The sequence below is a fragment of the Paramormyrops kingsleyae genome, chromosome 25 (assembly GCF_048594095.1).
Source record: "Paramormyrops kingsleyae isolate MSU_618 chromosome 25, PKINGS_0.4, whole genome shotgun sequence".
Taxonomy (NCBI): Eukaryota; Metazoa; Chordata; class Actinopteri; order Osteoglossiformes; family Mormyridae; genus Paramormyrops; species Paramormyrops kingsleyae.
The window spans coordinates 29,064,715-29,090,839 of record NC_132821.1 but is presented as its reverse complement, the minus strand read 5'-3'; the positions used below and the strand labels follow the sequence as shown (position 1 = coordinate 29,090,839).

The 26,125-nt window shown below is 47.7% G+C and overlaps 1 protein-coding gene across 5 annotated transcripts in view; it reads right to left on the bottom strand.

The window, feature by feature from the left end:
• Positions 1 to 26,125, bottom strand: part of kdm4c (lysine (K)-specific demethylase 4C) — an 86,548-nt gene that overhangs the window by 8,033 nt on the left and 52,390 nt on the right. For all 5 annotated transcript variants that reach the window (XM_072707133.1, XM_072707132.1, XM_023829684.2 and 2 more), the window contains exons 12-19: positions 25,902 to 26,028; positions 21,391 to 21,548; positions 20,922 to 21,096; positions 19,646 to 19,722; positions 17,562 to 17,617; positions 17,201 to 17,309; positions 5,128 to 5,316; positions 4,327 to 4,497 (exon numbers count right to left, since the gene is read on the bottom strand). In XM_072707133.1, the coding sequence (XP_072563234.1) occupies positions 4,327 to 4,497; positions 5,128 to 5,316; positions 17,201 to 17,309; positions 17,562 to 17,617; positions 19,646 to 19,722; positions 20,922 to 21,096; positions 21,391 to 21,548; positions 25,902 to 26,028 (1,062 nt within the window). The remainder of the gene's footprint in view (positions 1 to 4,326; positions 4,498 to 5,127; positions 5,317 to 17,200; positions 17,310 to 17,561; positions 17,618 to 19,645; positions 19,723 to 20,921; positions 21,097 to 21,390; positions 21,549 to 25,901; positions 26,029 to 26,125) is intronic.

Sequence of the window (26,125 nt, the reverse complement as noted above, 5' to 3'; positions counted from 1 at the left end):
ATGAATTCGGTTTCATTAATACCAGATTTTCATTTTCTTGGTGCCATTATGTCCAAAGAAGAAAGTCTTTGGAAAAATAATAATAATTAAAAAAAAAAAAAAAAAAAAAAACCTCCGGCCCAACTGGGATTTGGGAATCCAGCTTAATTGTCCGGAGCAATTACCAGCCCACAACTTTTTCCATTACATAGAAAAAGATTTAATTGGCCAGATTGTGAAAGTAATGTCAGACTCAACACAGAAATGTTCAGTTTAAAGAGGATATGCTCTACAGCAACATTTAAACTCACTTTCCCAACAGCAAAATGTGTAACAGCTCCAGTGAGGGTCATGGTTTATTGATATCAGCACAAAGTAACATTGCGTTCCCTGTCTTTCCGAACAGCACAGGGGCAAATGAATAATCGAGTTGTGTAAGAATTTGACCTAGAACAGGAGCTATACATTATTACAGAGGCACGCCGCATCAAACTATCAGATATGTCATCCTTTAACCCAGTTAAGGAGCTTTACAGCTAATCATTCATATAAGCAAATGGCTAATAATGAGTATTTATAAAGCAACCAATTCTGGGACAGAATGGTACAGTTTTCAAGATTAGACACGAATGTTGGCAAAACAGCTAGAATCTTTAATTGCACTAAAGAGGTTAGGGCTCAAAGCCAGCTCCCACCCAGAAGACCACCCAAGATGCACCATGGGATCTCCTACCATATTTACGAGGACGTCCAGCCTCCGATTGTACAGGCTGACTGATGGGTGTCTTTAGGTTGCTTTAATTAATAAATAAATAAAAATCCCAGTAGGAGATCAGGGCACTTAATTGCATGTATATAATTAGAACTAAATGCAGAAGTCATTTTGCTTTTTGCGTATCATTAGGTAACCCTGCGAATAGGACAATTAATCCTTAATTACTAAGAAGGATTCCACAACACTGGAGCCGAACTTTCACTTCACTTCTGCGATGAAAATATGTCACCACATTTAGCATTTTGTATCCTGCCGTTTTATTTCTGTAGAATTCTGTAGAATGTAGAATTTTAAACTGCACACATACTAGAAAAGCATACTCCATTGCAAATTGAAAGTGAAGAAACACAGCAATTCTACTCCCTTTCCCTTGCTGGATGCCTTATATCCAATATTACATACAATATTTATCCAGTTGGAAATTTCTGTGGGGAAATGCAGGTTAAGTATCTTGCTCAAGGATATAACGAGCAGGATGCCTTTTGTGGTTTGAACATAAAATGGACTGTGGCCTCTACTCTTGTGCTAACTGTGGCCTGAAAATTATTTCAGCCATGCTAATCCCAGAGTTTATAAACACTGGAAGGCGATGTGATGGCCAGTGAACAGCCAGAGGGTCAGGAACATAGACATCTTTCTAAATATGGTTCTCTGACACACAATTTGACACACAGACAGCACTGCAATATTCACCTGTGCATAAAAAAAGGAAAAAAACAGCATAACAATGGCCTCCTCTTATCTAGATGTCATCAAAGTGTTGTGTTTTCAAACACGGCTGTAAGACCTTCAGTTAAAACCATCTGTATAAAACTGTCCTCAAATTCCCATCCATCGGCTCTGAGAAGCATCTGGGAGTTAAATGCCGATATTTTGGTGTTGAACGGAAATCCCTAAATGAGCTGCCTCCATAGCATATGGCTGAGCCTTTCTCTCTCCTGTTTCCAATAATCTGTTCTCTGCAGACATCCAAACTTCTGCAGCAGGTCATCTTGTATCTCTCAGCTAAGACCACAGCCCGATGCACATTAAAGCTTTTAGAGCAGTGTTTCCCAATCCGGTCCATGGGGACCCACAGTTGTTCCACGTTTTTGCTCCCTCGAAACTCCCTGCCAGACAGTCCACATTTTTGCTCCCTACTGGGAGCTCAGAGGGAGCAAAAACATTCACTGTGAGTCCCTCCTGAGGAAGCGATTGGTTAACACTGCTTTAGAGCTCAGCAGCAAAATGCTACCACACGATGTCATGCATTTTCATATCTACCACAGGTTAAAAACAGAGATGAGCCCCTGTGTGTGTAATTCAAGTAATAATGAGCAAATGGATAAGGCGACCCCTACTGTCAACCCTCACAGCTGCCAAAAACACACCAAACCATAAAAGGAAGTACAGATGTAATCCAAAGCCTGCAATATTTCCATTGGCGACAGATCAGAGAGAATCATTGATTACACAAGCTTCTGTTTTCTCACCAAAACGACAGGGTTAACCCGAATCCTACCATCATATCAAAACCAATTTGTCTAGGATAAAAAGCACAAACAAATAAAGGAAATAAAACAATGGCCTTTTTAGAGGTCGAGTACTTCCCTGGAGACGAATTCCCAGCCAGAGCTCTGTCAGATCTACAAGTTTGATTTCCCTGAATTATTGCGAGAAACTGCACAGAATCATACATCTCAGTAATTAAACCATAAGCAGCAGTGCTGTCATTTATATCATTAGGGGAGGGACGCACTGACAGGGATACTGTCATTTTATAACGCTCATCTTGATTAGCAGTCTGGCTAACCAAGGGTGAAGGTGATCACGATATGTGGTGCGTGTGGGAGGGATGAGAAAGCATCTGCCGGCTTTTGCCAACACTGCATTTCCCGTGGAGTTGGTGATGTGATGGACATTTTAAAAGGGTTATATGCTCTTCAAATGGCAGCTGGCTTCAAAAAAAAAAAACCACTTTGGCTAAAACATCCGAGCCTCAATCACTACAGCAACAAGAAGGGGCACTACAGCATCCAAACAAGGACGGCATGTTGTCGTCAATCAGAGGCTATTCCTACCGGCTGCATCCTAGTCTGTATGATAGAGCTGCGGGTTTTTATTTGTTTGTTTGCCAGGTTTTCACGTTTATTTGTTTGTTTTTGTTTTGTTTATCAGGTGTGGAGAAACCGCGCAGCGTGGACAAGGTCGCAGCCTGGCGATTACTTTAAACAGAACATCGACTCGTGAAGCCCAGTACCAACAGAATCACTGGAACGTAGAAAATGGTAGACATCTTGTACTGACCGTATCATGATTAGCCGTAATTCAAGTTAACAGCATGTCAGAAGACCACAGATCAAGCATCCAGTGTATAAATATCAAAATAACATCACTCGTTTTGCTTTTCATTTATGCCAGTAACAATGATACACTTTGAGAAGAATCTTAACATCTTCAACCACAAATGACAGGGAATCTGTAGGGGTTCCCATGGAGACTCTATACTATCATTTCAAATAAACCTATAAACCTTAGAGCTTCAGAAATACTATGAACAATGAAAGTAATACAATCTATTTGTTGTATAGTAAAAAAGGGCACAAAATTTATTTTTAGCTACTATTTCATGTGTAGCTCCTGATATAATATCTGACTTAGTGGCTGCAGTGTTTTCTACGGTAAACATCCGGGTTTGCGCCTGGACTTAGATCTGTATTAGCTTTGTGGGGACCTACTAAGGCACAACCCAGGGCTTCAGTGAATGCATCTATTCTACAAACACTTTCCTTTCACCAACACTATGGGCATTTCCCAGCCCTTCAGAGAGAAGTCCGAAGTATGAACAGCAGCAAAGAAAAATAACAGCACTGCCAGGCGCTTTCTGCTGCAGCCAAGATCGCGAGTAGGAGCGGCACTTGAGCGCGACACGTACGAAACGCCGGGCAGCACCGCAGAACCCCCACTGGACCTTGGCCTGTCAATGAGCGACGTTACCTTTCGGCGTGCCATTCTGCCTAATTTATCACCAATTCTGCTTGCAGTACCGACCTCACCGGATCTATTTTCTGGCTAACAACTTTTGTGAAAAGGCAGTGCTGTACAGTGCAGTGTTGTACTAAAGTGCAGTTCCTTGCACTACAGTACAGATAAGAACATTGCAAAGGTTCTGATGGGCTGGTTTCTTGGGTCCAGCAGGGATATTCGTAAGTAAGCCGGGGTCACTGACCTGAGCCCAGCGCCAGCTGTCAGACCCATGCCTGCAGACTGTTTTTTGTCCAGTGCTCTTCTCTGCCACGGTGCACAAACGGGACGGCCATCACAGCCCGGGCAGGAAGGACATGCGGTTCAAAGCAAGATCTTGACTACAGAGTGGATTCACTGACTCGCGCACGGTGGCAAAGATATTGATGCTCCCTGCTGGGTACAGTGGCTGGGTTTTCCGAATGCTGCTAATTTGAAGGCATTCCACTGTTTGCGCCATTCGAATTTCATGGGGTGTAATGTGCTTGGAAAAAAAAAACATTCCTTAAAAGGCCATTACTGTCTGTAACATCTAGATGTCTATAAAAGTCAATACTTAGCAAACTTACCACAATGTCCTCAGGGAAGGTGTCATTGCTGAAGGAGCCGTCATCAAACATGACTTCGTAGAACGTCTGTGAGGTGACCTCTGTGACCCTGGATGTGTAGTACCTCAAGTTTTTGTGCTTGCTGATAACCGTCTGCCCCAACACGATGTCCTTCTTACATGCTTTGCTCCTCTGCCAAAAAAGCATCATTTATGATGAGAAATGCAACACGAACCCAGCATACAAACTGAAACCTTTACGTCAAGGCACTTTGCACTTATATAAGCAGGAAAAGTACACATTAGAGCTGCCACAATATGCTGTAACATACAGAAACGTAAGACTTCGATAGTGTCGACTTTTAATTACTCATTGTATCAATAACAGATGCTGCCTAGTAAATGACATTAATTATAATCAATGAAACCTTATTAAGAAAATAAACAGAATAAACATCAGCAATTATAATCATCTAAATTAGTCACATACAGCTGTAAAACTGAGCAGCAACAGCTGAACCGTTTGCAGAGAAATAGAATTGTCACGCTAATCAAATTTCCGACGGCACAAGTCACAAGCTTGTCAAAATTGAAATTATAATTTTTTTTTTTTTGAAAATTTGATATTATGGTAGTACATGGACCTGAATTAGTATGAAGAATTAGACAGTAAAATGGATCGGACTTAGCGGGACATCTTTCAGACCGAACGGAAGCGCCTCCGAAAGCTAAAGTCCACAAGTAATGATACTGTTTTTAAAATGCTAATTTAAAGCCTTTATCATCTGTTTAAATAGCAGCCCGAGGGAGTTGGAACACTCACAGCCAAGGAGCTGCGAACTTGGTGCCGGTGACAGGTGATGAACACCACGTACGGCCAGTCGTCGGGCTCCATGGTGACACCGGCGGCATGCGCGCACGTCACATGGAAGGAGGTCGGGCAGCGGCCGCACGAACACTGGATGCAGGCGCCCGACACCTTCTTGACCCGCTTGCGGCAGTAGACACACTTCTGTGGAGAGAGGGGACACCAGATTCCAGATTGGTCGCTGGTTGCCGTGGAACAGGATGGCGACAGTAGAGGGTGTGTGTGGAGGAGGGGGGGGGGGGGGGCGGGGTGACTCATCATAATTCCAGCTAGGAATTCATTATCTTTTATATGAAAACATCTTATTGTAACTAATCGATGCTGGCAAGTTTAAAAGAGTAGCCGTTCAACATAATTTCTTCTCAGGAGGATGAAATCATTACACCATCAAAACCTTTGTGCTAAATTAAATGAGGAATCCCTCTATTATTCCTGATGAATTCATCCAGTGCAGCTTCTCTCAGAAGACACAGAGTTAATTGCGCAGCAGATTAGGGGGTTTAATTAATCCACTAAAGCGTGCCACTGCATGAGAAATCAAGGAGGCTTCGCGGACGACGTCCTGACGGGATGCGACGGTGCTGCTCTGTATGGCCCGACAAACGAGCGTTAACGACCGCGGTGCATTAAACCAAACAGCACCAAAGAAAGTCTGAACAAGCTAAACAATTTAGGGGGGTAGGGAAGGGTAGAAGTACCAAGATTACAGTGAAGTCATCCTCTTATCTACTACAAAAAAAAACGTAAATACGATCCTCTAACTCACCAACATGATTTCTATACATAGAGTATAAGAACTATAAAGAGCATTTCTGCTAAAGCTTTAAACGTCAGTCCTAGGCAGCAGCAGAGGGTGTTGACACCCAGCCTTTGGAAAACGAAGACGCGTCTGCCTCGGACAGGCTCTAACATCCTGTAGTCATCGCTCCGTCACTGATGACAAGGACGGCGGCGGGGAAATGGGGGCGCGAGGCTTTCGAGACCGGAACTAATTGGGATATTTAGCCGGGGGGAGACAGATGGAGCTGGGGAAGAGGCGTGCCCCAATCAGATTATACGTCTCACTGACATTCGCGGAGACTAAAATGTGGCCCCCCTTCCAGAGTGGCAGTGTACATAATAATCAATTCCTTCGCTCAGTGAAATCTTGAGAGGTACCCATTTACCACCTACTGCCTCAAAATAGCTCACTTCACACCCTTCCTCACTCACCAGAGCAGAGAAATGGCCGGCGGATGCCAGACGGCATGTTAAACACTAAATGTGTCCCTTTTAATAAATCGTCTTTAGATAATTTATGTTACTCTCGTTGAGACATATGTTACAATAAATTATTAATGATGTGTATATACACCGCGTGAACATCTCCCTAAAAATGTAAAATACTCTACACTCTCTTGCAGGCTTCGATTGGGCATTTAAAAACGTCCTGTGGTTTCCAACACCGTTGCTATGCTCTCGCCACGAGACAAGATAAGACAAGATGTCGAAGTGAAGAGCAATTTAAACATTTCCCTGACAGCCCATCTTGGACGAGAACACAAAGGACCAACATGGTAATGAGTCCTGCAGGACATACTCTGTGACAGCAGTGTATCAAAACGGATTCTGGTCAAAATACGGAGACACTGTTAGCTGATTATACGTTGAGTCCTATATCTCAGGCAGGGCTGGAGTCCGGTACATGAGGCACCAGAAGTATCCGGGAGCTCTACGGAGATGCGACATAATTGGCAGCTTTCTCTGTTGAGGGGGTGGAAAGTCAGTTGGTGCAATAACTCAAGGTTTCTCAGTCAGCTGCTGCATTAGCGACTCCTATAGGCCCAGCATGCACTGCCATGTTAGCGTTTACCCTTGGAGACAGAGATGTTGCATGTTATGAAATGTGAGGAACAAAGGCTCAGACTTCGGACCATAGTCACAAGCACTCCTGGATAAATCACTAAGTTTATATACTATACTGAAAATAAACCATTATACACTGCGCCCTGGATCCAGCCACTATATTAAACATTTACATTTAGCTAGGGATGCAAACAGTAACTGCGTGATCGCTAATACCTATAAGCGCGGCTATTCCTTCAGTGCTAATAAATGGTGCAGCGCGGGGGGAAGCTAATTAATTCTTTTCTTAGGTTTCACAGCTGTGATTTAAAAGGAGATCTAGAGGAAAAAAAATAAAAGAATCACGCGTGAGACAGGAAGTCATTATGAAGACATTAAGCAGAAGCGGAGCGGCTTCAGAGAGGCGAATCCGAAACGCAGAGGGAAGGAGGCCGGGCAGATGGATCTTCGGGGGTGGAGTCAAACTGCAGATTGACCGCACGTCTTTATCGATCTGAGAGGCACAAACAAACATGCCACGTTTAACCCAAGTTTTGCCCATGAGACAGGCTCTCCTCACGGATTTTCACACACCATTCCACCTCACACTTGTCTGGTTGGCCGGCTGCTTCCCCCTTGAACTATCACGCCCCACTGCGGCCGTACACAATATAGTACCAGTCGAAAGTCTGGATACACCTATTGAAAATCACTTGTTTTTCAACAACCCTGAGTACAGCTCGAGGTTATGTAGGAAGTATTGTCTTGTGAAGAAGGAAAGACATGGAGTGCTGTGTCAGATGACCTGGCCCCTACAATCCCCAGACCTAAACCCCATACAGCTGGGTTGGGATGAGTTGGATTGAAGAGTAAGAGCAAGGTAGCCAACTTCTGCCCAGAACTTGTGGAAGCTCCTTCTGGACTGTTCAGCCACATTCCAGGTGGCTACATCTGCAAGCTGACAGAATGAATGCCAAGAGTCTGCAATGTTGTCCTCGACGCAAAAGGGGACCACGTTGAAGAGTCTAAAATTTGAGAAATTTCAGATGCTGAGCACTCCTTTTGGTCTTTGCATTATTTCATATGTATTACTTCAATGCCTTAAGGCCTTTTGCGCACCAGCATAGAAAACCACACTGTCTTAGGCCCCCGATGTCGATAAAAGGCCAGATCAATACCCCAGGGATAAGAACAAATAAAGACAGGAGTTTGTTTTGGCCAGGGGAAGATGACACTATTTACATCTAGTGCTTTTACATTTACTGCAGGAGCAGACCACCTGGGGAGGTCTTCTCCCTGGTGGCAGGTTTGCTGTCCCCTCGGTATCTGTTCAGGTCAGCGGTGGCACTGCAGACTGTGTTTCTGAAGGAGGATAAATGACATCACGCTACCTGCTCTCAGCTCCCCTCGAGGATGAAGCTGTGTCCCAAATTACTGCCGGCAGGCATGAAGTGAAACATTGTACCTGAAGACACACTGACACAGTTTAATGAGTACTTATTATGGTGATCCAGCTACAGTCGGATACATATTAATGCACTGTGTCCTGTGATGGGAAATGCAGATATAGCTAGTCGATCAGGCAAGAGAAAATGAGCCCCGAGTTTGGATCCTTCCTGAAGTGCTGGTTTGGGGGTTTTCAAGGAGACTGCTGCTGTAAAACCTGCTACCACACGATGGCTTCCTTTAGTGACGAGATAATCCCAGATATTTCCTTTCTATATGACTAAAACTCATCAAATTATGGAAAGTTACTGGTAGCTACTACTACAGTTTCTACTCTGGGGTCAAAAATTGAGAAAAAAAAAACTAATCAACAAAGGTTAACCATGAATCCTAGGGGGGTGGCATGGTGGTGTAGTTGTTAGTTAGCCCTGTTGCCTCACACCTCTGGCGGTTGGAGTCTCTGCCCCGGCGCCACGTGTGGAGTTTGCACCGACTTCCAGCGAGCGCTGGCCCCCGAGAGGCAGGGAGATGGACCCTTCCTGCTTACCGCGTGATAGGAGCACAGGGCACGTGTGGCACCAAATGCACGCCAGCTGCATTAGTGGATGAAAAGTGAACCTCTTAAAAACGTATTACACTGGCGAGTCGCATCTGCGGGACACGCACGAGGCATCCACTGCACTCGCAATTAAGGAGAATGCTGATTACCTGGAAACTACACACGCACACGTACGCACATACACTCACATGGCCAGCGGCCGCGGGAAAATGAACACATGCACCTTCTGCATACAGCTGCCATCCAAATTGCAGGTGGCCGATCTGTAGGCATGGCTCAACATGGTGACAGGCTATTATGGGGTGGCTGAGGTAGGGCCCCCCTCAGTAACAGAGAGAGAGAGGCAGGGGGACCTGGGAGGGGGTTCAGAGAGGTTTTGCCGTCTCCCCCACATTCCTGTCACCCAGCTGAATCACAGGTGCCTTTTGTTGTGCGGGACATGGGGGGGGGGGGGGGGCAGAGGCCATGCTACAAAGGGGAGGGTGGGGCATCTCATTATTTGAAATAATACAGGAATGAAGTCAGCCCCAGCTTGAAAATGGCGGGGGGGGGGGGGGGGGGGGGGCTCCTGGCTGAGGTTGAAGGGGGCATTACGGGCGTCGCCAAGCGTGTGCCGCGCATCAGACACAGGGGCCCGGCGCCGGAATGAAGACTGATTACGGGCCCTGCTGGACGCCGAACCCGGCCGTCTGCGCCATACATTACGGTGATGGATACGCTCCTACCCGGCCCGGCACTCCGGTCGCCATTCCGGGGGCCCCATAAGCGGCCAAGAGGTGTCGCGGGACGTGTTCGACAGAAATAGATTCTATTAATTTCATAAATGGCCCAGCGCTCTGCCATCGCTCAAATTAAAGCGAGATCCGTCAGCTGTACTTAAAACTTGCCGTGCTAACAGGTCAGCTGCACTTCATGAGACAGGAAGCCGTCATTTTCATTCCTGGCTGTCTAAGACGGGGCTGCTTGATGGTACTTATGTGGCTCAGCGAGTAGCCTCATCTTCAGGATAGGGGGTTTGAATCCTACCCTCTGCTCACAAGTTCCAGCATCCCAACTCACTGAGCCACATGCCATTTTGGCAGTAATGACCAGTGCCAGTTTCTCCTCATCACTCTTACCCTCATCTTCTCTGTGTTCATCTTGTTGTCCGTTTCTCTCTGAAGAAGCTTCTAGATCAAGCGGCAGGGTACCAGGGCTCCTCTCATCTATCCCCTCCCTCGAGGCTCTCGCTCTGACACGCCCCCACCGGGATACCCCCATCCAGCTCTCCCAAGAGTTGTTTCAGGTGGGGACACACCGGAGACAAGAGGACAACGGCTCTGAGAGACTGGCGGACACAAACCGGAACTGTCCGGAAGCGTGTCTGTGCGGACGCCATACTGGGCCAGTCAACACTCAAGTCACTGACAGTAGCTGCTTAGAAAAATACCGCAGGCATGTGTAGCATTTGGGTGTACAAACAGGAAACCATGGAAGCAGGCATTGTGATGTAACTTTTCACAGATAAATGGAGATTTTATTGCATTTTACTGTTATGTAAGTTAATGAATATGAACTCTGCCTTCAGACTTTATTATGCTTTATTACGCGCGTGCGATGGCCGGTCCGTGGAAAATTGTCTTCCATGAAACCGGCCCATGGTGCAAAAGAAGCTGGAGACTGCTGCTTTAAGTCGATAAAATAACAACACAGTACATAATAATACTGCAGTAATACTAAAAGTAACTACATAGTATACTATACTGTAATGAACCTCAAGCCAAAGAACCACTGTCACTTTGTGACACTGTTCTCACGAGCGTCACAAAGTAGTGTGTGTTCGTCAATAAAAAATTATAATTAACCTGAATTTTTTATATGATAGTCTTTATCGCAGTCCGTTTGTAAGTATAAGTTGTCCGTATGTCTCGCATTCATAACCCAGGGAATTACTGTACGGTATATTAATAAAAGCTGAAAATGTGAATTCAGTTGGTTGTTGTCCCCACAGGTGCTGACAGTGTGTCCTCAGTGAGATGGGTGACTGTACAGAGTGGAGGATCTGTCACCATCCCATGTTTATATGAAGACATATATAAAAACCATGTGAAATACTGGTGCAGAGGGAGTGACTGGCGGTCATGTACTTCCATAGTACGGACTGACTCTCCACAGAAGAAGGGTGACGTGTCAATCAGAGATGAGCCTGAGCAGCGAGTCTGATGCAGCCTGGTTTGAGGGACATCACCAGGCTGCAATAGGGCGTCCCTGCTAATGGCGTGTGGTTTACAGAAAGGACCCGGATGTACGCGGAAGCCGCTGGTAAACAGACCAGGTCCATCTGTGAGGCTGCAAGGGAGCAGCAGAGATACGGGAATCACGGCCCTCCTAGAATCCCACCACACTGCTGCTAATTAGCACGTGTGGGGCATATGTTAGAGTTTACAGAGGGGCAGGAGAGCGGCAGGGTAAGGTGGGCGTGTAAGGCGGGCAGGAGAGAGGCAGGGTAAGGCGGGCGGGAGAGCGGTAGGGCAAGGCGGGCGGGAGAGCAGCAGGGCAAGGCGGGCGGGAGAGCGGCAGGGTAAGGCGGGCGGGAGAGCGGCAGGGTAAGGCGGGCGGGAGAGCGGCAGGGTAAGGCGGGTGGGAGAGCAAGGTGGACGGGAGAGCGGCAGGGTAAGGCGGGCATGTAAGGCTGGCAGGAAAGCAGCAGGGTAAGGCGGGCCGGAGAGCGGTAGGGCAAGGCGGGCGGGAGAGCGGCAGGGTAAGGCGGGCGGGAGAGCGGCAGGGCAAGGCGGGCCGGAGAGCGGCAGGGTAAGGCGGGCGGGAGAGCGGCAGGGTAAGGCGGGCGGGAGAGCGGCAGGGCAAGGCGGGCCGGAGAGCGGCAGGGTAAGGCGGGCGGGAGAGCGGCAGGGTAAGGCGGGCGGGAGAGCGGCAGGGCAAGGCGGGCAAGCGCTCACGCACGTCTCAGCTGTTCAAAAATAAACCAACACAAAAACTGTGTAGCAATTAAGACAGACACACATTAACAAGAGAGTCCTGCAGCATGTCTTTATGGGGACCGTCCATTCATTTCTATGGGCAAAACCCTAATCCCAACAATAACAACCTTAACCCCTACCCAACCCTAATCTTAACCACACGTTTTTTGGTTTTTAGTTTTTTGATTGCAGTCAAATATTTTTATAAAAATGGTCAACATCAAAATATCATGTTTTTATCACATTGCGGGGGTCATTGCCTCTCCACAAAGTAATGTATATCTGACCCTCACACCCCCGCCCCCCCCACACACACACATACAGGCAGGCATACATATACACACACACACACACACACACACAGAGCCACGCACATACACAAACAAATGCAGACACACACACACACGGGCAGACACACACACACACGGGCAGACACACATACAGACACACACAGACGCACAGTCTCCCAGGCGACGGAAATTGCACGTATTTGGATGACATCGCTAAAGCATGTTAATGACTGCAGGCTCCACTTCAGTTTAACACTGCATTACAACAGTAGTACCGTGTCATAACCCCCCCATGTAAACATGATACCCCCCCATGTAAACAAGATATTCCCTCCCATGTAAACGATACCCCCCCCATGTAAATAGAATACTCAGCCTCCACATGAAAACACACTGATCACCCCTTATACCTACAGTACTGCCCCCTTTTTGTAAACATGGTACTGACCCCCCCCCCCCTTTTAAACATGGTACTAGCCACACCCCCTGTAAATATGGTATTATCCCCCCTTGTAAACATGGTGGTTCTCCCCCCCATAGAGAGTACAGTCCATTACACAGTGACGGGGGGAGACGGATACCGACTGAGTGCCTGCCTTCACCGCCCTGCTTCTGTCAGGAGATTTGTGAGCACGTCCGCACCTTATTTCCACCTGGAAGCCGTTGGAAAGCACTCAGAAAGTCCCCACTGTAAATTATGAATGCGGCTCGCTCCTGCTGGATCGGCGTGACTCCCCCGTGACCCCTCCCGCCAGCCCGGCTCAGCCCTTGTGTGCACGGTGAACCAATTAAAGCGCTGCTGACATTTCCCCCTTGGCGGTATGACAACGTCGTCTGCGCAACGCCCTGTCGCCCCGTCCCTTTGTGCGAGCGCGAGGAGACGACCGTTCTGATAGGCAGGGGGGCGGGCGTGCAGCCTTTGGAGGCCCCCCCCCCACAACATTAGCCGCTATTGTGCCGGCGCTATCGGCCGTCTCCAGCGACGACCCCGCTAACGAACGCCATCGACTCAAAGGGCAACTCGGAGCGCTGTTCACCGATTTCTCACGGCCCTCGTCCCGTGATATTTCAAACGACGACACAGGAAATTAGCTTTTAGCGCAGCCTTTCGCTCCAAATGGCAGGCGGCATGATAAATCAGCTTCAGATTACTGCCACGGCAAGGCTGAGCAGTGACAGCAAAGGGCCTCCGCGATTCCACCCGTTGGCGGCGTAACCCCCAGGTTTCCGGGCCAAACTAAACCCACGATTCCACTTCACCGTCCGGCATGTCAATAAACAGGCAATCCGCAGCAGTTCTGCAGACTCAAATCACTGAAATCTTTCCTCTTTCATTCATTTTCTCGTTTCTCTTTCCTCTTGCACAGAAGTCCTGATATTTCCACCAATAGAAACAAACATTTTCCCCCGACTGATGACATCATGATTCTACACACGGGACGTTCTCCGAATGTCCTGCATGCCCAGGAAGGCAGGAATGGCCTGAAGTTTTCGCACTAAAACACCCTAAAATATTTCAAACAGCAATCACTCCAGATTTTGCAATGATAACTGAGCAACAGCTTACAGCGTCTAGACAAAAAAGAGCCTATATCACCTAATAATCTTAAAAAGACCTCAATTTTCCTTCTCTGCCTGCCATTTCCCTACCTTATGTGCTATTTCATACCCGTATTCTATCTTACACAGGCACTAAAGTATAATGTTCTGATCTCAACCACTGGCGGATATGGCTGACCCCCTGAACTCCTTCCGAATGACGCTCTTCCCAAACAGCACAGTGGCGGCCACTTGCTTCAGCTGTCAAATACAAATGACTAGCCAGCTGGAAGGTTTGGCCATCAGCGACGCACCACTCTCATCTCTGGCCACTTCCTCTCACCGGGAGAGGGAACGAGAGAGCGAGTTGGCTTCAGGTGTCCTTGAAAAACACAACACGTGTGACTCCGCGCGTCTCTGCACAGGCTGGACTTGCCGACTACAGAGCTGCCCAGGGACTCCGTCCTGAGTCAGTTCGCATTCATTTTCTGTTAGGACACAAGACATCCATCAGCAGAAAAATTAGAATCTGGACCTTTATTGGCCGCATGGCCAACGCCGGTGTAAATTATTGTTGGCACGGTTTGCTGCTGTTGGAAACACCATGACATTAGACAATTAACAACTAGGGCATAAACAGACAGAGAATAAATACAACACACACAACAGGGAAGAGTAAACGCAAGTTATAAATAATTATTCGACAATCCTGAATTAACATCAATTCCCTCAAGCCACAAAAAACACCTCGATTGCACAGGGAATCAGGAGTAAATGTGCCTGAAAAATACACAAATCCCTTATAGTCTACAGCTGCCTTCGTGAGTGACGGATATCTGATACTCCGGGGATCCTTCTGGACATTGTTGCCAGCGCTGTCGGGATGACATGCCCTCACGTGGGGGATCCTCCAGAGCCGCCTTAAACCCGCTAGCCGTGTTAACGCTAGTGCAAACACTTCCAACAGTTTGTGCATCTTCGCTCGACTATGTCGCGGCAAGATGCGAGATACAGCCGAGAGACAAGCAGACACGTGCGACGTAAACGAGAAACAAAAAGAAAAAGGAAAAAAACGGCAGGAAACCATTAACGCTGAAAAGGGGTTTAATGAATCAGCTGATGATTCTCTTAAAGCACTTTATGGGAGGCTAACAGGACAGAAAATACCTATTGAGAGTATTTTAAGATGATTGTTTGGACAGATGGTAAAGCAAAATGGGAAGCAGATGAGAGCTGAGGCTAGTATTTAGAAGAGTCCGTAATACCTACGATCTGGGCCGATTACACGATTTTTTTAAGGTGGGTGGCACGAGTAGGGCTTCTATTCATACAAAGGGGCCAACCTTATTAGCCAATGAAATGTTTGAAATCAGTAGGTGACAGGAGATGGGGAACTCTGAGGGCCAATCAGCTTTCAGATCGGGCCAGTGGCCCCGCCCCTGTACGTTGAACAGGAACCTCGAGGTTATCACTGATTGGACATCTTAACGTCTATGCAAAAAAGGGAACATTCCAGACCAAGTAAAAAGAAAAAAGAGGGACAGATAGAGGCAGCAAGATGAGGACTGGGTTATATTACATTATCAGCTGGGGTGATTAGGAAGCCATGTGGGCTGACTGGGGATCAAGGGACGGAGACAGCATCATAGGCAGCCTGCCTGAGAAAGGCAGCTGTGAATGTCTAACGAGCTGGGGGCTCGCTTAATGAACGAGCTGAAAGGCTGCTTCTCCTCCAGCAAAAGTCCTCCCTCCTCGCACTGCCTGCTGATTTAAAGGCCCCCGATTGCTCCTACTGCCTCACAACGTCCGGAGGCGACCCGGATGTCCTCCTCTGGAGCCTGGGCCCACTCTGCCGAGGACACGTGGATCGGACCTCACATGCAGAAAAAGGCCCTACCGTGCTACCGTACTACGGTTAGAACTAAGGAGGGATTTTTCCCCTCAAATATAAGAAAAATCATCATGGGTCTGTGTCCCGCGCCGAAACGATACAAAAAAAAAAAACACGGTTTTCATTCCCCCGCGATGTATAGTGAGCAGCTCGCTGGCAGATCGGAGGAAATGTCCACAAAGCCGCCGCCGTGTTCCACCCAGAAATCGTTTGCAGGTAAGCACACGAGCAAGGTGAACTCAATCTGCTGCGCCTGACCTCGGCCTCACGAATCAGACACAGAGGCATAAGCACAAAGGCATAACGAAGGGGAATTCCCTCAGAGGGCTCGGCTTCAAAAGAGATCAGACCCATGCAGCTCTGGCCGCAGACCCGTCCCAGGTCTCCTGATCTACATCATGCAGTCTGAATTCCTGCAACACCGCAACGCACTGCGTGTATCCAAACCACACTGCTCAAATGGTGGGCGTTAAGGGGAAATGAGACCAAAGGTTTATTACAATGGGATGCACGTGTAACCAAACGTAGGAAGACGGATAATCCTCCCATGTGACTTAAGTATCTTACGCTGTACCTTAAAAAAACCTCTGTTCTTCCAATGTAAGCTGTTCACCATCAAACCCACTGCACAGCCCAAGCCGAAAGTTGCTAGATTTTTATTTATAGTTTATTCCTTGCTGTATTGTGTTTATCGTCTTACACGTAAAGCCGTTTTTAAAGTCTTGGGTGAATGCGATTTTGTTTCATAGTATGTCTGCATAATTTGAAATGACAAAACATTTCTTTCTAAACATATGATGGATTACTGTACCTGAAGGCACCGCTGACCAGGTTTGTTAAAGGCGATCCCTCCGTGTGCTAGCATGCGTTTCTGCATCATCGCTCCCTCGCATCCCAGCACAAAGACTCCCCATTCAGCCCTTGGCCCGATTGAAAGCCCATGGAACAGCAGGAGGCTGACAGGGAGCTCGGTGAGTATAGGGTCATGTGACTGACAGCCACGCCCCCCCATAGACCCGAGGTGGCAGACAATTGCACCTTTACCTTGTGCATGTAAAGCCTCGGCGCTGAAAGCGGGACATCGTGCTTACCCTGCTTTAACTGGAGGGACAGCAACCCCCCCCAGAGTGACATCACCATGCAGCTCAGCTCAGCTTGGAGCAGCCTGACCTGCTGATGTTCCTCATTTCGCCCATCCCGTGGTCAATATCCAGTGTTGGGGAAGTTACTCACAAAAGTTCAGGTCCAGAGAGTACAAATCCAGACCAAGGTTTTGTTTCAACCAACCAGTTAAGTATAAAGAGTCACAGTCACAGAGTACTCAACTGGTTGGTTGAAACAAAACCTCGGTCTGGATTTGTACTCTCTGGACCTGAACTTTTGTGAGTAACTTCCCCAACACTAGCAATATCCACACACATTAATTTCATAGGCTGCTAATTATGACTGTGATTATTTAATTAATTAGCCCCCCCCTGGTTCGGGTAGGTGTAGGTCAGGGGTGTGCAAAGCTCACACTCACCAGTTTGTATCTCTGCATTGGGATCCTACTGGTGTCGATGGGGCTCCGCTCCGTCTCATTGACGAACTTCACCTCGGGCACGGCGATGGCGCACATGATGTGGGCCCATCTGCGGGCACATCGCCACGGTTACGCATGTGGGGGGGGGGGGGGGGGGCGACTGTACTGGATGTCTATCGAGACCCAAAAAGTCATGGTGGCATCCCTAAATGTACTCCCGAAACAGAAGTACTCAATACTCTAGCCTTAAGGTGTAGAAGGTGCATTGAAGGCTAAGAAGAATAGGACCAAACGGAGCACGCTTGTGGATGCCACCAGCACACCTGGCACGGATCTGATCCAAACCCACGAGGATCCTTACTTGTCGTCTGTGGTCCGCTTCAGAGCTCCGCCCCTCAAGTTACACAGGCAGCACTCCTGCAAGAAAACAGTGTCACACTCAGGTACGAAAAAGCTTGCCTCCTACTGGACAGTAACTGAATTGCATTAGTGGGAATAGCTCGCCTCCTACTGGACAGTAAAAGAATTACACACGTGGGCAATTAATTCTGAGAGGTGACAAAAAACAGAGCTGTGAGAGCAGTGTTTTTTAAAGAGGTGCCAATGACATTGTGTTTGACACTGATTGGACATCTTTACTCAACTGGCCCGAGGCATTTAATGAACACGTCAGGGCACTGGTGGGGCGTGAGTGATAGTAGTTAAATATCCTGTTAAATATCCTGGAACCATTTTAAATCCAGGAATAAGGGGTATAGCCTCTGATCAACGTGCCGCTGTAGGATTCCTAATCAGCAGCCACCCTGGCGGATTTCAAACAGAGAGGAAAAAGCCCTAATGATTTTTAAGGGCAGGTCCAAAATCCCCTTTTCCAGAACACAGGGCTCTGCAAAACAAACCCAGCCTCTCCCCAGAAGTCTAAACCTAACTGATTACAGGGAGGCATTCAGTGTTTCTCTGTATAATAAGAGCACCTCTGCTGACAGCTCCCTGAAGCAGGAAGACGTGTGCAGCGCCCGCAATATCGGCCGGGCAGGAACCAGGCCGGAAAGATGAGTGTAAAAGCCACAGCCGCCTCCGCGGATGGGGAAAAAGCACCTTTCTCCGTCAGAAACGACAAACCCGCCTTCTACGTCCACAGGGAGCTTGACTGAAGGGTTTTGACGTAGCGCGCATTGTTAAAACAGAAAAGAATTCTTACGAAGATGACAAGCGACGCACCTGAGTACATCAATGGCACGGATGCCAACGTCTGCACATGCGATCCTGGCCAGATTTACATTCATTTCGCAAACACTTTCATGCAAAGTGACATACGTTTATTGAGAAAGCGGCGTCCAGTCCATGAAGAAATTAGGGCTTTAGGCCCATGGGATCTGAACCTGTGACCACCCGGTCACAGCGTCCTAACACACCAAGCCGCACATTATCATCACATATCCACATATTGCATCAGCAATAAAGCTTTTTATTACACCATCTACACAAATATAATCAGCCTCCTGCTCTGCATAATGCCAGCGACGAGTGAACCATCTGTTGGGCGAATCTTGAGCGGCATTCCATTGCGGCCTGCCTGCTCTGAGATCCCGGGGAAGGAGAGCTCGTCTGACAGGACCCTGCCTCCGGCACTAATTAAAGCTCATTAAAAAGCACCATCAAAACAAAGCAATAAAAAATATAAACAAGCCATTTTAATTTGGGTATGAACCACACAAAAAGTCAATGCATATTAATGCATTTTCCCCGGCCTGCCTGAAATATTTAAAATATAATCTCTCCAAATTCTGTATTATAGCTCATTTAGTTTGAATACAAACAAAAATGCAATTTATTATTTCACTGGAGATTTTTCTCCTCCTTAAAATGATTAATGCGGCCTTGAGGTGATTTTCTTCGCTGTGTCTCTGATTTATGTACAGTACGTGAATGAGACCTCTGTGGCAGGTCAGACGCGGACGGCATTTGGTACTGGGAAGATGGCGGTTTAAGGTCAAGCTATGAGGAACCACACGGGGTTCCATGTGAGCGGAGCCGGACACCTTCGAGTCCCTGCACCTCTACGGAGCATCTCCGCTGGCTTCTGCATTGTGCCTGGGGAGGGACGAGCCAGAACATCTGGTGGACGGTGCACGGAGGGAGGGGCTAAGGGGGTTTACTGCTCGCGGGAAGACGACCGAAAAGACTGAATCAGAATCGTTTATTTATGGTACCTACCAGCATGTTACTTGGGGTGTTATGCAGAACAATCAAGCACAATAGAGACAATCCATATAATGAAATTATGTGCGTGAATAAAGTAACGTGCCTCGTGTAGATCATGTGCACATATTGGAGCAGGTGGTTAGATGGGTGTGGAGATGGACTTAATCATTGGCTGTAATCGCTGGTGCAGGGAAACAGCTGTTCTTTAGGAGCGTGGTTTTGGTTCCGATGGACACTTACGGCCGTCAGGTCCCCGCTGGCGCAGCGATCACATGACCAGCCGCCCTGCACGTCTTGATCGAGGACACCGTAACAGCCTAAAGACACACACAGACAAGAAGCACGCGGTCAGTCGCCCAGGCTCTCTGATAGGGACGTCCTCTTGGCTTTTCAGAACAGCCTGCTGCCGTTCGGCTCTTTCCACAAGCTCCAAACTCAGATTCCAAATCGTGAACTACTGATCACAGACCTTCCCTGAAAAACGTCCATAACTCTCGCTGTCTTCGCAGAGCCATGAAACATCCTCCGTGACCCTGGACACCAGGACCAAGAGATCTGATTGGTTGGACCCACCTCCTCTACGATCTGATTGGTTATCTCTGAACCAATTGTTTCTCCTGCTGCGCTCAGAACATTTTTGTGTAAGTAAAACTCCAATGAGTGCAGAAGGTATCGTGTAGTTAGAGGCCACACTACCAGACATTTTTTATCCCAGTGTGATAAACTCTTAGACATAAACCAAACTGACAGGGGCATAGGAATGAGAGTGGATGGAGGGACCCCCATATTTAATTTGGCTACATTTGTCACCCCCAAAAAGAGACCTTTACACTGAAATTAAGCTGTGTCCACCTCAATATCAAACTCTTCTATGCCCTTGTCCATGTACTGCAGTACCACATTTTCACTTTGCAATTTTGCAATGTTTATTGTCTTGCACATACTGTTTGCATATTATGTCTTGTTTTTGTTTACATCACTCAAGGAGTTGCTAACTCAATCCTGTTGTGCTGCTGTGTTTGTCATGTAATGACAATAAAGAGTTGAATCTTGAATCATGTAAAAAATATGCCAATCTGGGCCAATCTGAGCCATGGTACCCATTAGCAAAGGCAGAGCTCACATTCTGCAGCCCCACAGAATGCTGGGATAGCATGCGGCGGTGCTGGCATGGAGCGTGTAGCTCTGCACGGCAGGCATGTGGCCCGGGGGTGGAGGGATGCTCGCCCAATGGGACGGCCGCTGGCTGCCTCCCCCCAGCCCCACCCAGGGCCGGGCCGGCACCATCGTGCACGGAAAGAAAACAGAGAGCCGAGAGTGTTTATTTCAGAGGGAAACTATTCCGATATTCGAAACGTGGAGTCGAAAAAATAAAAAATAAGTACACGCAAATCAACCACATTTTCCAAGCTGGCAATGGAAAGGTCACACGACACCGTGCGGACGTGTCTTGCGGGGGAGGGGAGCCCACCAGCGAATCAGCTTTCAGGAATGAAAGACGGCAGGCGACACTTACTGGCGTGCACCTGGACACAGCACCTCCTGCAGGAGATCAGGGGGCTGGATCCATCCTCCGCCAGCAGGGCATTGGGGGGACACGGCTCCTCCCGGTACGCGAAGCAGATCTCGGGAATCAAGGGCCTGGTGTTCAGCTGGCTGGGGGCTTCCTCTGCAGGCCTGCTCTCCTCCGGCTATGGGGGGGTGGGAGCACGAAGCCTCGTCAGCACGCACCGAGTGGATCTGTGCCGGCCTGGCGGTCGGGCACGGGGGCGTCCGAGGTGAGTCCGGTCAACCGACGGAACCCTGTACCGACGTCGCTAAGGCTGGCTGGTCATGCCGTCAAAGCCGCTACATTTGGACAAACACTCTCCGGGCCCCTGGAAGAATCCCTACGCTGTTATATAACCATGTAGCCATCTTTCCCAGCACCTACAGTCTCGGCCTGCAGGGGGCACCGCTGCGCACAAGCCACAGGCCGCGCCTACCTGATAATAAGGCATGAAGAGCGTGCATATGGCGCAGTAGGGCTCTGTCTTGGCAGCGTTGGCGTTGTAATCCCGCTCTGCGGGAAAACTGGCCTTCCTGTTGTGCCAGAGGTGGACCAGTGGCCTGGCCCAGGGCTCCGCCTCCTCGTCTGTCAGTTCTGCAGTGGGAGGAGTCAGAGCATTATTGGGGGCGGGGTTACACCCATCTCCATGGCTTCCTTCATTAGTGTAGCAGCAAAGCCAGCTTTACTTATTTAACTACAAGTCAAACTACCCGTTAAACTACTGATCATCACATGCCGATATAATATCTCCTCTAACTTCGATATCCACTTTGACTCCTCCAGTTTCTATTTTTGCACTGGCTGTTGCAGAAGCAAATCTGACGAGCAGTCCACCGGATATGTTTTCAAGAAAATTTCTGTGGAATGAGTCTTGGAAATTTAATGAAAGTTCGTTGGATTACAGGAGGACTGAGTGAGTTCTGGGTCCCAGTACTGTAGCATATGATGAGGAAGCCTGACAGATTGTTACTCTCACCTCAAGTATATAAAAAAAAAGTTCTGAAAACTTGCTCTTAAATTGCATTTATAATACTTGTAGAGATGCTCCCAGAGTTAAGATGAGGTTACGTTCTGATAACCGTATCGCAAGGCAAAAATGCATTTCAATAAGTACGTCAACCTAACAAACATCATGGCCTAGCCTAGCCTACCTTAAAACATGCTTAGAACACCTACATTAGCCAATAGCTAAATCATTAACACAAAGCCTATTTTATGATGCTCAAAGTGTTGAGTATCTCATGTATTTTATTTAACTACACAAGTAATATTTGTATTGACTTGCTGCTGTGACGATTTCCTGTTACAAAATTTTTAAAAAGTATCCATCCAACTACACATCTATCTCCTTTCGATAAGTCTACTGAAGTAACATGCGCACTGTATGGACCTTAACCCCCACCCCCCCCCCCCGCAGCGTTTCTGGCCTGTGAATTCCCTGGATTTCGGGAACCTGGGTCTGCACAGATATTATGGGCCAAACAGCAGCTGACAGGCGGAAACAAGCAGAGCAGCCGGGCACGGCCAATGAGACACGGAAACTTTGACAAAGATAAACGCGGAAAGGTTCTGGGGTAAAAAAAAATGAAAGGGCCATTTTGGCGGTGGAAGGGAAGCCGGGTGCAGAGGCCAGAGGCCCAGGACACCATTTTCCCACTGGCGATCGGCTTCAGAGATGATCCTCTAACAGCATGGCTGGGACGGGGCAGATTAGCGGGGTCCTTTGGAGGGCGTACATGGCTGTCCGTGCACATGCCCGAGTCCATTTATAAAGCGTAATGAGGAAATGCCGTCACCAAGAAAAACTATAAAATACATACATCCGACTCAAATACACTTTTTCCCTCTGGGTTTTTGAGGGAGGAAAAAACAAGACAAAAAACAAAACATTTCATTGCTTTAATTTTCTCGTGGGTAGCTTTGGTAATCGCTAATGGCACTCGAGCGAGAGTAAGTGGACGGCCCACACGAAAAGAGGAAATCAAACGTGCCTTAATATTATATCAGCAACTTTTTTTAGCTTATAATATCAAAAAAATTCATAGCCAGAGGCAAATTGATTAGCTATGCCTAGCAAGTACTAGGTAGGGCACCCTTTCTGCCTGCAGAACTACGTTAAGGGTTGATGGAAACCTTTTCTAGACTGTTGTACTGAGCTGTTATTTCTGTACTCGTGGCCTTCTTGTTAGCTTTAACGAGTCTGGGCGCCCTCCTCTGACCTCTCTCGTTAACAAGGTGTTTCCCGCCACAGCAATAACATTGGCTGAATGTTTTTGTTCATCTCTGTAATTTCTACACTCCAGTAGTGCGTGCAAATTCCAGAAGGGTGACTGTTTCTGAGATGCTGGAATCACCGTGTCTGGCACCAATAATCACACCGCGTTTAATGCCGTTTACATTTCTGCACAGTAAATGAACCACTTGACCCCGTCTGTATGATTCTGTATGTATTCAGCTGCAGCCACGTGATTGGCTGTTTGGAGGAGCAGCCTATCTGACTGACCACTGAGTGGACAATACAGCTAGTGCCCAATACAATAAAAATGTGCAAAAGTAATTCTCAGTTTCACTACGTGAAGCATTTTGAAAACAAATTAAACCATAAAAGTGTAAGTCTGGGTGATAATCTGTCCTCCAGTATCAGTTTACATAAACAATCCTTTTTGCATTAAAATCACCACCAAACGGCTGGGCGGGAACAGTACGATTCAACAATTTTCAAACACAAATATTTGAATGATCTTGTTCTCGGTTTATTTATATTAAATGAAAATATGTTTGTGTGCCAAACATAAGGTTTAAGGAGCATTTCGGTAACAAAAAAGCGAGATGGCAATCTGGACCGGCGGCTCTGACACAGACGAGCAACATTTACATCCTGGGAGATGTGTGCGAGATGTCGAAGCAGCGGGTGACAGCCTGAACCAGCATGCTGATCCCCGTCATGAAGCTTTGACCCCCGCGTGACCCCCGCGTGACCCTGCCTCCCCAGGCACGCTTTAGCAGTGGGAAATGATTTAAGTGGAATGCCCGAGATGGGAATCCCATCCAGAAAGGCTGTGTTTCAGATCACCGAGAAGGAGCACGGGGCCCTCGTAGGGACGACTTTCTGGAGGTCTAGTATACATGCTCCGGCAACACAGAAGATGGTGAGAGATGAAATTACTCTCTCGCCTCCCCATGGAAGACGCCCTAAAACCCACACAAGCCTTTCCTGTTTGTGTGTATGTGTTTGCGGTGGTAGTGGTGGGGGGGGGGGGGGGCAAAGAGAGCCGCTGACTCATAGCAACACCCATCCCCCCCAACATCACACACGCATGCTGTGCCACTCCAGAACTAGCACCCCCCTTCTGCATTTCCCAGCCCCCCTTAGGCTCCTTCTGGGAGACGCTGTCCTCCAAGAGGGGGCTAGGCTGAGACCCCCATCATGATACTCCTGTGCGCTATTAACTATCGGTCTCAGTTAAAGCTCAGTGGCGTAATTGGCTACGACAGGAATTACTGACGGGCCTTATAGGGGAAGGAAGCAAACAAGAGGCAAGGAAGCAAACAAAACAAACAAACAGGCAGGCAAGCAAGCAAAACAAACAAACAGGCAAGCAAGCAAACGAAACAAACAGGCAAGCAAGCAAGCAAAACAAACAGGCAAGCAAGCAAAACAAACAAACAGGCAAGCAAGCAAACAAAACAAAACAAGCAAAAAAGAAGCACGCCCCCTCCACTCCCAGCTTCCCTCTCTTCCCTGGGCCCTGCTGTTCTCCTTGTCCCTGTCTACAACCCTGTCTGCAAACCTGTTTCTTCCCCATCGCCATCGCAACCCAAGAAGCCTCCCTGATTTTGCACTGGAGCGCCGAGGTAACTTGCCTCTTACTTCCTACTTACCGAAAGCCCGCTATCTGCATTTACGTACATACATAACGCTGGTGACATGCAAACTGATAACTATTACTGAGCCGTCAAGGACATATTTCACCATCCATTCCTACATGATCACGGATGAATTCCTGCTCTCCACAACATTTAACAGCTACTATTGATTTACACTCTCCCCTCCATTCATAACATGTGCTTCAGCATTATCTCCCTCAGGGCGTCAATCGCCAGACAGGCCTGAAATAAGAAACGTGCTCAAGATGAAAACATCAATAGTTGCTCTCTGACAAAACCACGCTTGGACTTCTTAACCGGGGGAAGTCATGTGACCAGAAGGGCTCACTCCCAAAACGGGGGGAGACAGGAACTTCCTTTCAGGTGGCTAAGTCGCATTTCTCAAGTCTAGCATAAGGCAATAAAATATGTCCGCTCATGCCTTTACAGGGAGGGACAACGAGACCAAACAGAACGAACAGCTAGCCTACAAAACAGTATTATTTAGAGCCAAATATTTAATTAAGATTTGATTAAGTAGCACAGTCTTTGCTCATGTCCTCGATTTTTAATGAAAGCAAGGAAAAGGATTACTTCAAAAGTTAAAAAAAAAAACAAGGCTGTTATCATAATAAATAAACAGAAATAAAAACTAATTACTTGACTAAATTAGGCTTTGACAACCTCCAGGCCAGTGCAGTCAATATGCAAGAATCTGCATGAGCACTGAAGACACCAGGGCGGTTTAATAGACAGAATAATCTGGGGCTGCAACAGGCCATCCCAGGGGGAACGCCGTGAAACAAGAAGCCATTTCGTTACGGTCAATTTATTTGTCCCAGTGGTGGCATTTTGCAAAGTCAATATTTACTCCACTCACTAAAACCAGACAGTGGGAACCGTTCACATGCAGAACCACAGGTGGCTGAGAGAGGGCGTGTTAGCTGTTTTCTTTATTAGTCATTATTTGGATGCTAGCTGAACATCTGAACAAGTGCAAAATCTGCATGACTCCACCCCTTGAAGACTGGAGTTTGGTGTCGGTGGTGCGGCATGACTACGAGGGAGCCGGGGACTCACCCTCGTCGCTTGTGGTCTGCTGCTTGACGGCGCTGGGTGCGGCCCGGGCGGTGGGCTTCCTCAGGGGGTGTCGCCAGCTCTTGGTGGTCTTCTTCCGGCCCAGTTTGATGACCATACGATTGGGGTACTGAGGGGGAGGGGCGAGAGCGTGTTTTGGGGCATGCCGTCGTTTCACACGAGACACCATATAAGCACTTAATGAGTGATATGCATATGCAAATTGA